The sequence below is a fragment of the Mirounga angustirostris genome, unplaced genomic scaffold (genome assembly GCF_029215605.1).
Source record: "Mirounga angustirostris isolate CCGP_5_RB_7025 unplaced genomic scaffold, mMirAng1.0.hap1 SCAF_5, whole genome shotgun sequence".
NCBI lineage: Eukaryota > Metazoa > Chordata > Mammalia > Carnivora > Phocidae > Mirounga > Mirounga angustirostris.
The window spans coordinates 177,149,903-177,163,665 of record NW_026991713.1 but is presented as its reverse complement, the minus strand read 5'-3'; the positions used below and the strand labels follow the sequence as shown (position 1 = coordinate 177,163,665).

Sequence of the window (13,763 nt, the reverse complement as noted above, 5' to 3'; positions counted from 1 at the left end):
TCTCATTCTCTCTCTCTCAAATAAATAAATAAAATCTTAAAAAAAAAAAAAAATACAAGGCAAAGCATCAGTGAAATCGCGTTTTTCATCTACCAAACATATGATTTAAGACGGTCACAATGCTCAATGCTGGCAATGTTGCGATTAACAGTCACTTTCTAGAAACTTTTTATTATGAAAAGTGTGACACATACACAGAGGTATTCATGCGTTCACTTTTGACACCATCAACATATGACCATATTGGTTTCATTGAGTCCCCACCTTTCATTTTGTTCTGTTTTTGTTTTGCTAGGGTATTTTTAAGGAAATCCCAGACATTATGTCATTTCAACCTTAAGTGATTCAGTAAATAGCTCAACTAAATGACGTCACACACAACAAAATTAATGGCAATCCTTAATATCATCTTATACTCAGTCCATATTTATATGTCCCGAATTGCTTTTTTTATGTGTTTATTTAAATTCTGTTAGTTAACATACAGTGTAATATTAGTTTCAGGTATAGAATTTAGTGATTCATTACTTCCCTACTACACCTGGTGCTCATTAGGACACGTGCCCTCCTTAATGCCCATTATCCAGTTACCCCATCCCCCAGCCCACCTCCCCTCCAGCAACCCCCAGTTTGTTCTCTATATTTAAGAGTGTTTCTTGGTTTTTCTCTTTCCCTGCCCATGATTGTTTGTTTTGTTTCTTAAATTCCACATAGGAATGAAATCATACAGTATTTGTCTTTCTCTGACTGACTTAACTTCACTCAGCATTATGCTCTCTAGCTCTCTCTGTCTTGTTGCAAATGGCAAGATTTCATTCATTTTTATGGCTGAACAAAATTCCATTGCATGTATATACCACTTCTTGTCTATCCATTCATCAGTCAATGGACACTTGGGTTCTTTCCGTAATCTGCCAATTGTAGATAATGCTGCTATAAATATAAACATCGGGGTGCAGCTGCCCCTTTGAATCTGTATTTTTGTATCCTTTGAGTAAATACCTAGCAGTACAATGACTAGATCATAGGGTATTTCTATTTTTAACTTTTTGAGGAAGCTCCATACTGTTTTCCAGAGTGGCTGCACCAGTTTGCATTCTACCAACAGTGCATGAGGGTTCCCCTTTCTCCACATCCTCACCAACACTTGTTATTTCTTACGTTGTTGATTTTAGCCATTGTGAGTGGTGTGAGGTGCTATCTCATTCCAGTTTTGATTTGCAATTCCCTGATGATGAATGATGTTGAGCACCTTTTCATATGTCTGTTGGCCATCTGGTTGTCTTCTTTGGAAAAATGTCTGTTCATGTCTTCTGCTCATTTTTTTAACTGGACTCTTTGTTTTTTGGGTGTTGAGTTTTATAAGTTCTTTATATATATTTTAGATACTAACCCTTTATCAGATATGTCATTTACAAATATCTTCTCCCATTCTGTTGGTTGCCTTTTAGTTTTGTTGATTGTTTCCTTCGCTGTGCAGAAGCTTTTTGTTTTGATGAAGTCCCAATAGTTTATTTTTGCTTTTGTTTCCCTTGCCTCAGGAGACATAGCTAGAAAGAAGTTGCTATGGCCAATTTCAAAGAGGTTACTGCCTGTGTTCTCCTCTAGGATTTTAATGGTTTCCTGTCTCTCATTTAGGTCCTTAATCCATTTTGAATTTATTTTTGTGTAGGGTGTAAGAAAGTGGTTCAGTTTCATTCTTTTGCATGTGGCTGTCCAGTTTTCCCAACACCATTTGTCAAAGAGACTGTCTTTTTCCCACTGGGTATTCTTTCCTGCTTTGTCAAAGATTAGTTGACCACAGAGTTGAGGGTCCATTTCTGGGCTCTCTATTCTGTTCCATTGATCTATGTGTCTGTTTTTGTGGCAGTACCATACTGTCTTGATGATGACAGCTTTGTAATAGAGCTGGAAGTCCGGAATTGTGATGCCACCAGCTTTGCTTTTTTTTTTTTTTTTTTTTTAGGATTACTTGGCTATTTGGGGTCTTTTCTGGTTCCATACAAATTTTAGGACTGTTTATCCCAGCTCTGTGAAAAGTGCTATTGGCATTTTGATAGGGATTGCATTAAATGTGCAGATTGTTTTGGGTAGTATAGACATTTTAATAATATATGTTCTCCCAATCCATGAGCATGGAATGTCTTTCCATTTCTTTGTGTCATCTTCAAATGCTTTTTTAAAAATTGACTTTTCATGGTTGATTCTTTTGAATCCAAATCCAGATCCAAACAAGGTCCATCCATTGCTTTGGTGGTTCTGTCTCTTGATCAACAAGAGCCCCGTGTCCCTTTCCCCTGCTGTCGTCTGGTGCAGAGACCAGGGTGTCTGTCCTGCAGAATGTCCCACACCGATTGCTTCCTTGTGGTCATTTAATTGTTCCTGCATCTCTTTAATTGCCCAGAGACCAGAATGAGTTTGCATCAGCTTTTGGTTCCATGTGTTTTCTTGGATCCCATGTGTGCGTCTGTGTGTGTGGGAATGTCTGCCGCCTGGGTGTTGCTCGGTACTTCCCACTGCCTCTCACAAGGAGACGCTGGAGGCCCAGCTGCTCTTTTAGTGATGTTCAATCTGCTCCCAAGTCTAGGAGGTGGTGGCCTGTAAGGACAGGGGGCATTATTTATACCTCCCTGAGTCTGGGTTTTCCTCTCGTATATACCTCCTCCCCAAGAAGATTCGCGTGGTTACGGCTATGAATTCACGTCCAGACTGCAAGCTGCCACACAGACATCAGGTGTCAGTAATAATTATGGTCCCTCTGGCAATGAAAATTTTCTTTGAAAAAGTCTTTTCCTTCCTCGGATACCTTTAATTGAGAACATGGTAAGGCTCTTTTTTATTGGAAATAAAAAAGCTTCCAGTACATTTGTGACGATTGAAAACCGCCCGCTTTTTCACCAATCGACAGAGCAAAGGAGTGATTAACTCCTCGCGGATTCTGGGCACTTGAAGCCAAGAGAAAGGCCAGTGATGCCCGTGTGGGGTAGAGGTTTGTTTAATAGCCTGGCTGAGGAATACCAAAATTCCTTCGGCTTCGAGATCAGAGGTACAAGAGGCATCCCTGAAGGGGAGGAAAAAAGCTAATGGAAACGTTTATGGGATGGTTTCCTTTATCAAAAGAATCTTCCACATCTCAGCCCCTCCTGTCTGAGGACCAGGAGGAGCGTCTTTTAAAGGGATTTTGCTTACGGATTGTCAGGGACAGACCTGCTCTTTACATTTTAACGGTTCTCAGCAAGGTTGCAGTGCAGAGCCTTGTGAGGGAGCAAATCCTTCCCAAACCACTTTTTTTGTTCCTCTCTTTTTTTAGTACAAATCAGAGGGCCCATGAGATGGATCGGGTTCATTTGTATTAGTTTTCAGTTTAATCTCTCTTCCTGCCAGACCTTTTATCTTCTAGGAGGGAGAGGGAAAAGAATAAGTGGAGTTCTGTAGACGTATCCAGAGGCCTGAGCCGAGCCCCCGGGTACAGGGCAGATTAATAGGCCCTTGTTGCCCAGGCAGATGGGGCCGCAGATCCCGCTGCTCAGGTCACACACTTGGAGGAGCTGTCTACACTCTGAGCGGAACCTGGGAGGGAGGGCATGTGGGGTGGGAGAGGCGGCGTGGGGTGCTCTCTGCCCCCTTCGTGCTGACACGCATCGGCTCTGTCAGCGGACTCGGCCACCGTCTTTTTGAGTTTGCCTCTTTCTGACCTTGGACTCTGTACCTGAATGAGCAGGTGAGCCATTCGCTTACAGACACTGAGGTCTGCAGGAAGAGAGGGATGGAAGATAAGTTTTATTGAGCGCTGCATCAGTCCCACAGGAAGCAGGTGGCCCTCTTGACTTAGAGCAGTCAAGGAGGGAGTCTGCAAAGGGAAGGTCTGCCCAGGTGTGGGTGGAGAGAGACCCCGGGAACCCCAGGGCTGGAGCCAGCTGACTCAGGACACAGAGACAGGGAGCTGCAGTGCCCAGAGAGGGAGGAAGAGCAGGAACATTTGGGTGAAGAATGCGATAGTCCTGGGCCGTCTCCCCATGGGTAAGAAAGAGCCCAGCTCTGCCAGGCAGGTCGTCCCGGAACAGGGTGGGGAGGTAGAGACGGATGAGGGGCAGTGGGAGGGGGACAGGCCCATCCAGCAGGGCCTGGATGCATCAGCTTACTTCTCCTTCAAACCAATGACGGTTTCGGGAGTTCTATGTTATTTCCCCATTTTTTTCTTCCCCATTGAAAAAAAAAGTTTTATTGTGGTAATACATACATAACATAAAACTTAACATCTTAGCCATTCTTAAATGTACAGTTAAGTGGTGTTTAGTACATTCACATTGTGCCACCCATCTCCATTCTCATCTGGCAAAACTAAAACCGTGTATCCATTAAACGTGACTCCCCATCTCCACCCCCCCCCCCCCCCGCCGCCCTGCCCCAGCAGCTACCATTTACCTCTGTGTCTGCGGATCTGACTCCTCCAGGGACCTCAGTGGACCTCAGGGGCCTCATCAGTGGGATCCTACACAACCTGTCTTCTTGTGACTGCCTTATTTTCAAGGTTTAGCCCTGGTGGAGTGTGTGTCAATCTCTTCTTCTTCAAAGCTGAATAATAAAATATTTCGTTGTAGGGCTAGACACATTTTGTTCATCCGTCCATCCATCGATGAACATGGGTTCATAACAAATATCTCTTTGTGACCCTCCTTCCATTTCACTGGGGTATATATTTTGAAGTAGTTCTATTTTTAGTTTCTTGAGGAGCCGCCATATTGGTTTCTGCAGCGTCCACCCCATTTCACATCCCCACCAACTGTGCACGAATGTTCCAGCTTCTCTATACCCTCGCCCACACGTGCCATTTCTGCTTTCTTTATAGTAGTCATCCCCGTGGTTGTGAGGTGGATCTCCCTGTGGTTTTGACTTGCCCCGCCCCCAGCTTTACAGAGGAAGCTCAAACAAAAGTGAACAGCAGTCTACAGGAGAGCGTAGTCAACTGTGACCACTCTGCATCCATTGTCTTCCAAAGGAAAACTGTATCTCCGCTGGAGTGTGGCTTGGCAGGGAGAGGTGCTGCTCCCCACCAGCAGTTACATGGATGCAAGGGAGGGCTCTTGCATCGTCCATGTGGACAAATGGCTCTTTCCTGTAGGGGAGCTGCTTAGCAAACCAGACCACCATGAGCTGTCTGATGCTTCTAGAAGGGTCTCAGACTCCCAGCGCAAAAAAGAGAAATCAGTGTGAGGTTTTTCGTAGTTCACTGGGGATGCACACGTTGCACTTTTAAGGAAACATAAAGAGCAAGGGATCCTCATCAACCATAGATTACCTATATCACTGAAAATCAAAAGCCAAGAACACTGAAATGCCCAGCTGGTGCTGAGGACTGCATTCCCAGAAAGCCGTTTTTGGAAGCAGCTTTATTTGAAATAATTAAAAAGATTCAGCCTTTGTAGCCCAACTGGCATCCTGCTCCAGAGCGGCATAACTTTTTGTCGAGGAATCTAGCTAACAGAGTCCAGCTTCGTTGTAGACGGCTCGGCGTGAGAGCCAACACAAGTTCCCCTTGAGAGGCTCATTTCATCTTGGAGCAGGCTGTGGTTATTTCTTGGTGACTCCTAAGGAAGCAGCGCACATTTCCGATGAGCCCCCGGCACAGACTTGTGAACCCTCATAGTTAGGTCTTTAGGTTTTTGCCAAAGTGGCAGTGATCCGGCGTGTGGAGGGCACCCGTGGCTGATGTCCTCCGCAATCCGATCGCTGCCCAATGCCATAGTGGAAATCATGGCTCTCCTCTCTCTGACCGTCTCCAGTGTGGGTGAAAGGGATTTGGGCACCACTTCCAAGGAAGAAGACAGACGGTTTGATTTCCACAAGAACCCCTTCCCCCCAATTTCACCTCACCGAAAACTTGAAAATGCAGCTCAGGCATCATGACGATTCCAAATGAGAAGTGACAGTGGGTGTTCAAAGTCATTGCCAGGTCTTGTTCATTCCAGGGCATCATTCTACTAAATGATCAGGCCGAAAGCATGTTTCAACTCTGCACCAAAAAAAAAAAAAAAGAAAAAGAAAAAAAAAATCCCACAAAGGTGTGGGACCCCAGCAGAACCCTCTGAAGCCTTGCAGGCAAGAGCCCATTTGGCTGACAGAGTCGCTCTTCCACACCTGCCGGAAAGCTGGGTGCAAAGATATTCTAAACTAGCTGCGAATTTCATTACGTCTCTCTCCAGCCAAAGCCACTGAGGGGTGTGGTGCTGTAATGGGCCACCACGCAGATGGGTTGCAAAATGCACAGCCCATCTGTCTTTATCATGCTCATTTCCTCTTTTATTAAGATGTTAATGAATATAGTTTTTATTTATCATTTGGTGACATGTGCGGCATCCTTTTCTGGGAGACAAGTCTGCAATCTGCCTCACCGTGTGAGCTGACAGGGAACGCGGGAATGAGGAATATTTTGGTTCTGTTCAAACTGCCATATGCAGGTTGAAGGAAAAGCCACTTTACTTGCTGACAGCAGCGTGAGGACGATGGGCGGTCTTGGGGTTCAGTGCCGGGCCCAGTGGCTACCGGTGGCTAGCCACGTGGCCACGAGCCTTGGTTTCCACTTCTGTGGAATGGGGATAACCACTCCATCTGCCAGGAAAGCAAATGAGAGAACTTATGGAAATGTAGCTTGCATTCCCTTATTATTATTCAGACATGTGCTTGTATGGTTCTGAATTCCTTTTGCTCATTCTTTCAGACTCTCCATGGAAAGTACATCTGTCAAACGTCGGCCCCGAGATGACAGGTGTCACCGTGCGTGGCCTGACTCCAGCTCGCACCTATCAATTCAGGGTGTGTGCCGTGAATCAAGTGGGCAAGGGCCAGTACAGCGCAGAGACAAGCAGGTGTGTGATCGCTCAGCCCGCAGTGGGGACGTGGGGCAGCTTGGGCCCGGAAGCAAGACCAAGCATCCAGTAGGAGGAGGAGGTTGATGGAAGGAATCAACCTCCGTCCCTTAGGAGCGGTGGCAAAAATGTGTGCAGGAGAGACTAGAACGAAGAGAGGAACACGGTCACTTGTGTGTTGGACGCGCTGATTTTCCTTCATTGCTCTGAGGGAAGTTTCTCCGACTTCCGTGGTGCTCGAGCTGCACCAACACAAGGCGTTCCTGAGAGCACAGCCCCCTGTATCCAGGGGGTGAGGTGCTTTGACCGTGTCTTCGTGCCCTCTGTCCACCCGGGCTGCCGGCAGGACAGGAGCTGGTGCTGCCATCTTGGCAGGCGAGCGTCTGGCAGGGCACGGCGTGCTGGGGGTGGTCCTGACCTGGGACCATGGCTTCACCCCATTTCAGTGTGCCCTCCCAACCAACCTGAGCATTCGCTGGGCCCAAATAGTGGAAGAGTTGAGACCTACGTGACTTTTTTCAAAATGTGGGCGTTTGGTATGAGAAATATTGAAAGAGCCAAAGAAAAAAATAATTTGGAAGGTGTCTCAGGCTGTGGGCCGGCAGCCTGGCTCACTCAGGCTTGTAATCCCTTCCCAGAGTGGAGGTGCTGTGGGTTATCCAGACAGAATAAGGTCACCTCCTGTGTCTTCCTGGTTGCTGGCTGGACTGATTCTCTATTATGTTGATTTGCTGTACCTATTTCGTGCATGTCCTTTGAGTTTGATCAGCTGTGTGCTTCGCTTTGTTCATCACTTGATTTTGGTAAATAGTTAGGCTCCAGATTCAGCCAGACAGAGAATGCCAATGGGGACCGTTTGTCTCAGATGCTGATCTCTCTTTCCCTCCCCATATTCTATTTCTAGGTTGATGTTACCTGAAGAGCCGCCCAGTGCTCCGCCAAAGAATATCGTGGCCAGTGGGCGTACCAATCAGTCCATCATGGTCCAGTGGCAGCCACCCCCAGAAACAGAGCACAATGGGGTGCTGCGTGGGTACATCCTCAGGCAAGTAGCCTGTGTTTGGCCATTTTTAGACTGTCGTTATAAAGAGTCAGGGGTCTGTATTGCTGGGATTGCAAACTCAAAGGTCTGTAGGAGCCCAACAGTAATCAAGAGAATCAGGCCAGTGTCCTACTCTAGGGAGTGGTGGGGACTGTGGCAAACAAGCAGCTGTGGGTAGCCTTGCAGGGGCAGCTTCTGCATATCCAACCGTAGCATGTCCATGTGTGTATCAATGGTTGCATTTTGGTAGAAGAATGAAGAGGGATATTCTAAGTCTGCGTCAAGCCATGCTATTCATTCCAAATCTTTCCTTTCTGTTTCAGTTTTTACCAGGGGCATGCATTATTAATAGAATAACTTTTAATTAATAATAATGCAGTTGGTTTCATTGCTGGCCGGTTGTTACCAGGCTAGCTCCTATGTTCAGTATTGCCAGGTTTTCTAGCGTTTCAAAGAGATTTTTAAAACTCTAGCTTTTTACATGTGATCTCACAGTTTCTAAATGTCGGAAATGAAGTCAGTATGTTTTGAAACACAGAGCAGGCCAAATTCACACCTCCACAGACCAGATAGGGCCCAAAGGGCGGCCCGTTTGCTTCCTCTGCCTTATAAGGGGCAGTCAGGCTTCTAGGAACATTGAGAGGACTCTACAAGAACTTGGCTGGGTTAGAGAAAAGAAATCTGTTTTGCCAAAACTACTGCTAATCTTGAAATTGCACCAAATGTGGTAATTGCAGTGGTTTGTTGATGCCAGTAGGGAACAGGAAAAAGTAAAGCAATATTAAAGGGTATTTATGAAAGCTCTTCTACAGCCACGGACGTATTTGTTCAACGACATGCACTTTGTCTCCCTCCGCAGCCTTATGAGGCAAGAGCCATGGGTGTCCATCACTACCTTCCTCTCAATGCCAGGCCCGTGCCTTTGCTGAGCTTGTGGTCAGCAAATACTGGGTTTTAACAGAGGTCGAAAGGGGCTAAATGTAATGTCTTAGTTACAAAAGTGTAGCTTCTCTAGCTCTGTGCTCTTTGCATACGGAGGACCACTCCTTCCAGTATCTATTGTTGTAATCATCCACTCCTGGTTTAACACACATTTATCCACATGCACGTCATATTAGCCCATCACAACCACTTCACTGCTCTTCCCAAGTCTTCCTCAAGCTTGTGAATTATCCTCTAAACACAAGCTAGATCATTATCTACCTGAAGTGGTTTAAATGTGGCTGTCCCTCAGGGTACATGGAGCTGGAGGACTGGAATCAGCACTTGGGGCCCCTTTGGTCACTCTGCCCCCAAGTGCACTCCCCCCTTTCAACAAGAGACTCTGAACTGGCCCCTTCAGGCAGGGGGCACCTGTGGGCTCGGGGCAGTTCCCAGTTCCCTCCCGAAAACAGGCTGGGGCTTCCCACTGCACACAGGCCCAGATCTCAGATCCCAGAGCTGTCACTCATGTCCCATGCTCGTCAGCTAATGAAAATAGTTTCCTTGCCCTCCCCACCTGGCCCTACACATGCTTGTCATCTCGGCTGCCTCCACCTCGTCTTGAGCACACAGAGAAGGTTCCTCAGGCTCCAGCTGCCAAGTAAGGGCTTTAAAAGTCAACCCACAGAACCAAGCTCGGGGCGAGGACTTTTATAATAAAATCTCTCTGATGTTACAAGGCCCCATCAGGAACTGCACGTTTCTCTATTTTGTGGGATTACCACCGTTAAAAGGATTTTGTGTGATGGTGTTAAGTGCTGGGAGAGAGGGCGTCTGTATTTGTAGGGGTTTAAATCAAGAAAGTCCTAAAACGAGGGTAGCCAAGGCCTGTGAATTTCAAAGTTTTCAGAAATTAAAGACCCATGCCAAAATGAATTTGCTTGGAAACATTTCCGAATAATCCTCCGGTCTGCAAATCAGCTCTGTTTGCAACTGTGTATCCTCCAGGGCTCGAGTGTCTGTGTCAGAGGCACAGCAGAATCCAGGAAGAAACAAAATGGAAATAAATCACTGTTGTGGCTCCAGCTGTAAGAAGTAGTTAGGATGTGTGCGCAGTAATAAAATATTTATAATAATGGGCAGGGTGCTTCTTTGAGAGGAGCATAGGGGTTATGTCCTTTAAAAACATTCTCCTGTTTATTTCCATATAAAAAAATCATTCTGTCTGAGACAGTCTCCCAGGCAACGTATCCCACCAGTCAGAGGACGATGCCCTGCACTTTCCTTTTAATTGTGACCTTCCCAGACATCCTGTGAATATTACAAAAGCACCCTGAGCCACGGGTCAGAATGGACCAACCTGCCTGCTGCAGAAAGGAGGACAGCCCGTTTCCAAGACACGAATCCCGTGGTTTGTTTGGCGTGATTGTATGAACAGGGGTCTAGGAGAGGATGCGGCTTAGTGTCTCGGCTTAGTATCCTTCCTAGCTGCGCAGTGTTTCCAAACCAGAAATAGTTATGGCGGGCTTTACACTGTCACGGCTCTTTGGCACCCATTGTTTCATTTTATTCTTGCGACAACCCTGTGAAAGGCCATTATGATGATGTCATTTTCGGGAGTTAAAAACCAGGGCTCAGAGATGTTAAGACTTCGCTTGAGGCCATGCAGCGTGTCGGTCTTCTTCCCAGCCTAAGCCTTCTGGAGCTGACCTCTTTGCTTTTCCCTGGAATGTGTATTGTGTAGTGCTGGGTCCACACTAATGAGCTCTTCTTAAGCGATCGTGCCCAGCACGCGCCATGTTGGTTGTAAGTGGTCCTGGGCACCATTCACATGCCAGGTGACCCTGGGTGTGGGGCCGATGCTTACCTTCTTCCAAATGGCTAATTGTCTCAGTGCTGTTTATTTTGTAGACAGGGAATTTAAGCGGGAATATCTGGCACGTGGGTTACTCGATGCCAGGCCTCTCCCTGGGGGCCGCCTTGAAGACCATGATGTCATGTAAATGAACCTAACCCCCTGCTTAGGAAGCGCACCCACACTTGCTGGGTGCAGGCAGTTCAGTAAAGGAATACCAATTCAGGAGGTGTCAGAAGTGGATGGACTATGAGGCAAAAATGCGGGGTGAGACATTAGCCTTCGCTTTTGCCCGTCCCTGGCGCCCTGCGCCCCCCGCCCCGCGAGCTGCTGCTTCAGGCAGAAGGAGGCAGGAGGCCTGGAGCCTTCTTGCTGAGCTGCCTGCTCTTGGCCCTGAGTCTTCCCGCCACAGGCCTCGCCTGTATGGTCTGTAGCAACAGGAGCTTTTCCGCCCTTGGAAAATCCGGGTTTTCACCAAGAACCTTTTACTGCCTTCCCCGCACTTCCGTACCGCTCCTGTAGCTGCCGTTCTCTTTGGAGAGCTGTTTTCCCTGGAAGGGCCCGAATCGGGGGGGTTCTTTCTCCCGACGGCAGCAGCCTGGCGCGGGCTTCCCCTTTGTGCACCGGGCCCCTTTGGGGCGTCCCCCTGCCCGGGATGGCGCAGGGAACAGGGCATCCTCCGCAGCCTGCGGTGGGGCTCAGTGTCGGTGGGGAACCGGACCCCAACCCGTCGTCGGGGGTCCCTCGCCCAGGGTCCCCTCCATCTTCACCCTCTCCCCCTCATCAGACAAGGCCGCATCTTCCCGAGGCGAAGAGCTGCTGCTTGGACAGGATTTGGGTGTTTCTGAAGCCGCAGGATGGCCAAGGCAGGTCCTCCCAGCACATGCCCCTCGCTTGGCCCCGGGGAACCAATCCCCTTCTAAAAACAAAATCAGGAAAAGCATTTGCTCTTCCAAATAATGCTACAAAAGTCCTTCACACATGGCAATTTCCTAATTTATACGTTTTCTAAGTCCAGAGTCGTGTTTGTCACTTTTTAAAATAAATACAACTTTAGATTTATGTCTTTGTGGGGGGGAGTGAATTATTCTGTTTATTCTACACGTTGCCTTTTTTAACATCAAGGTAAAGTTGGTCTGTAACCCTGTTACTGTCAGGCGTACACCGTAATAATTCACTCTGTATACACTGCAGAGTAATTGCCCCGGTGAGTCTGGCCACCGCCCGTCACCGTACAGTTAACCCCTTCGCCCATCTCGTCCGGGAAACTCCCCTGCAGAGCAGCCTGTCCTGTAGCAACGGACTAGTACCGGAAGCCACTCGTTCCGGCGCTGGGACCCACGTGAACAAATCTAGAAGCCCAGAGGGAAGAGCAGGCCGAGAAGCTTCTCTGCTTCTCCCCCATTTCAGAGCCGCGGGAGGAGAGCGTTGCTCCCAAGTTGTCCGTTTATGGCAACACCCCGGCAGAAATCATGGCTGGAACTTTCGGCACTAAGTCACTGTGCTCCCCAGACGAGTCACACTTAAAAAGCCGTCACTTTTCCTTAACCGTTTTGCCCAGAGCTTATGATCGCTGTGAGACTCAACGACCCCTTTTTGGAATGGCTGGCTTAGGAAGCCGTGTTGTCTGGGGCTGACCTCTGTCTTCACTCTCGTCTGTTTACCTCGTTTCCCTCCAACTGCACCGAGCGAGTGCGGGTGCGCCCGCTGCCTGGTTCCAGCCGTTTCTCCCTGCTCTGCTGCAGGTACCGCCTGGCAGGCTTGCCGGGAGAACACCAGCAGCGCAACATCACCAGCCCGGAGGTCACCTACTGCCTGGTGACAGAGCTGATCATCTGGACGCAGTACGAGATCCAAGTGGCAGCCTACAACGGGGCGGGCCTGGGCGTCTTCAGCAGGGCCGTGACCGAATACACCCTCCAAGGAGGTAAGCTTGCCTTCCTGCGCGGTGGCCCGGTCTTTGCTGGGGAGCAGGCCACGCTGAGTTTGTCTGGAGCGTGGGAGAAATGAAAAGAAAGGGCCCGAGCCTCTCGGGGGCGATGAGAAGGAAATCCATCACTCACGTTACTCAGTCTCTCTGTTCCTAAACAACAGCTGTACCGTAGAAGGACACAGACAGCATCCGAGCTGCTGTCTTCTGGGTGGTAACGCACCCTTCAGCTAGTGCATGGGCTCTCGGAAAGATCATGCCACCGCCTGTTTCTAAACAGAGCGATGGTGCGATTCACAGTAAAGCTCTCCCTGGAGTCCCAGGCGATACCGCGGATGCTCTTCAAAGAGAGGGCTTATTTAGAATTTTGTGTTTAGTACTGCAGGGTGATTACTGGTAAAGGAATTTACAACTTGGTGCATTTCTTTTTGTTTTGTTTTGTTTTCTTAATTTTTAGTTACACAGCCAAACAATTTACTAAATCCGTAAAAACCCCTCCCCAGGCCCACCCTCCCCAAAATGGCCAGGCAGAATGACATAGAGCCGGTGGGTCCTACCTTCGTAGGCTACGCCCCAACCCCATCATTTTAAGGCTGATCCCCGCTGTGTTCTGGAGGACCTGGGTCTCAGCCGCAGGAAGGCTCGGCAGGAAAAAGTGGACCCTGTCTTGGAGTGGCTGTGCATGCCCACAGCACCCCGATCCTGGTCCGGGGAAGCAATTCCCCCACAAAATGGGCAACTCCTCTCATTCGGCACTTTTAGCCTCTGCCGACTCACAGGTGTGAGTTTATTTGCTTAGGCGTTTTTATTGCCACCAGGCCTTGACCTTTTTCAAATGATAAGGTTTCCAACTGCCCACTTCTCTCCCCAAATCATGTCAGAGACCTAATGTTCCTTGATATTACATACTGTTATATCATCCCTTATCGATTGGCTGTCTGTCATCATCCGTAAGTCCATAAAGCCTCCTTTATAAATGAAGCGTAGTCAGTTCTGCTTCCGCAGGGAAATATTTCACTGGCAGGAATATTTAAAATGCAAGACAGCCAGGAAGTACCCGCTCATCTGCATGTGAGGCTTGATTACTCTTTGGAAAGTGGAGACAGCTGAGCACCTGGACAATTAATGTTTGCTTTACTTCGTCTACTT

The 13,763-nt window shown here is 48.1% G+C and overlaps 1 protein-coding gene across 13 annotated transcripts in view; it reads left to right on the top strand.

Moving 5' to 3' along the window:
* SDK1 (sidekick cell adhesion molecule 1) overlaps positions 1-13,763 on the top strand; it is an 854,344-nt gene that overhangs the window by 657,843 nt on the left and 182,738 nt on the right. For all 13 annotated transcript variants that reach the window (XM_064593372.1, XM_064593371.1, XM_064593374.1 and 10 more), the window contains 3 exons: positions 6,719-6,866; positions 7,771-7,911; positions 12,430-12,611. In XM_064593372.1, coding sequence (XP_064449442.1) covers positions 6,719-6,866; positions 7,771-7,911; positions 12,430-12,611 — 471 coding nt within the window. The remainder of the gene's footprint in view (positions 1-6,718; positions 6,867-7,770; positions 7,912-12,429; positions 12,612-13,763) is intronic.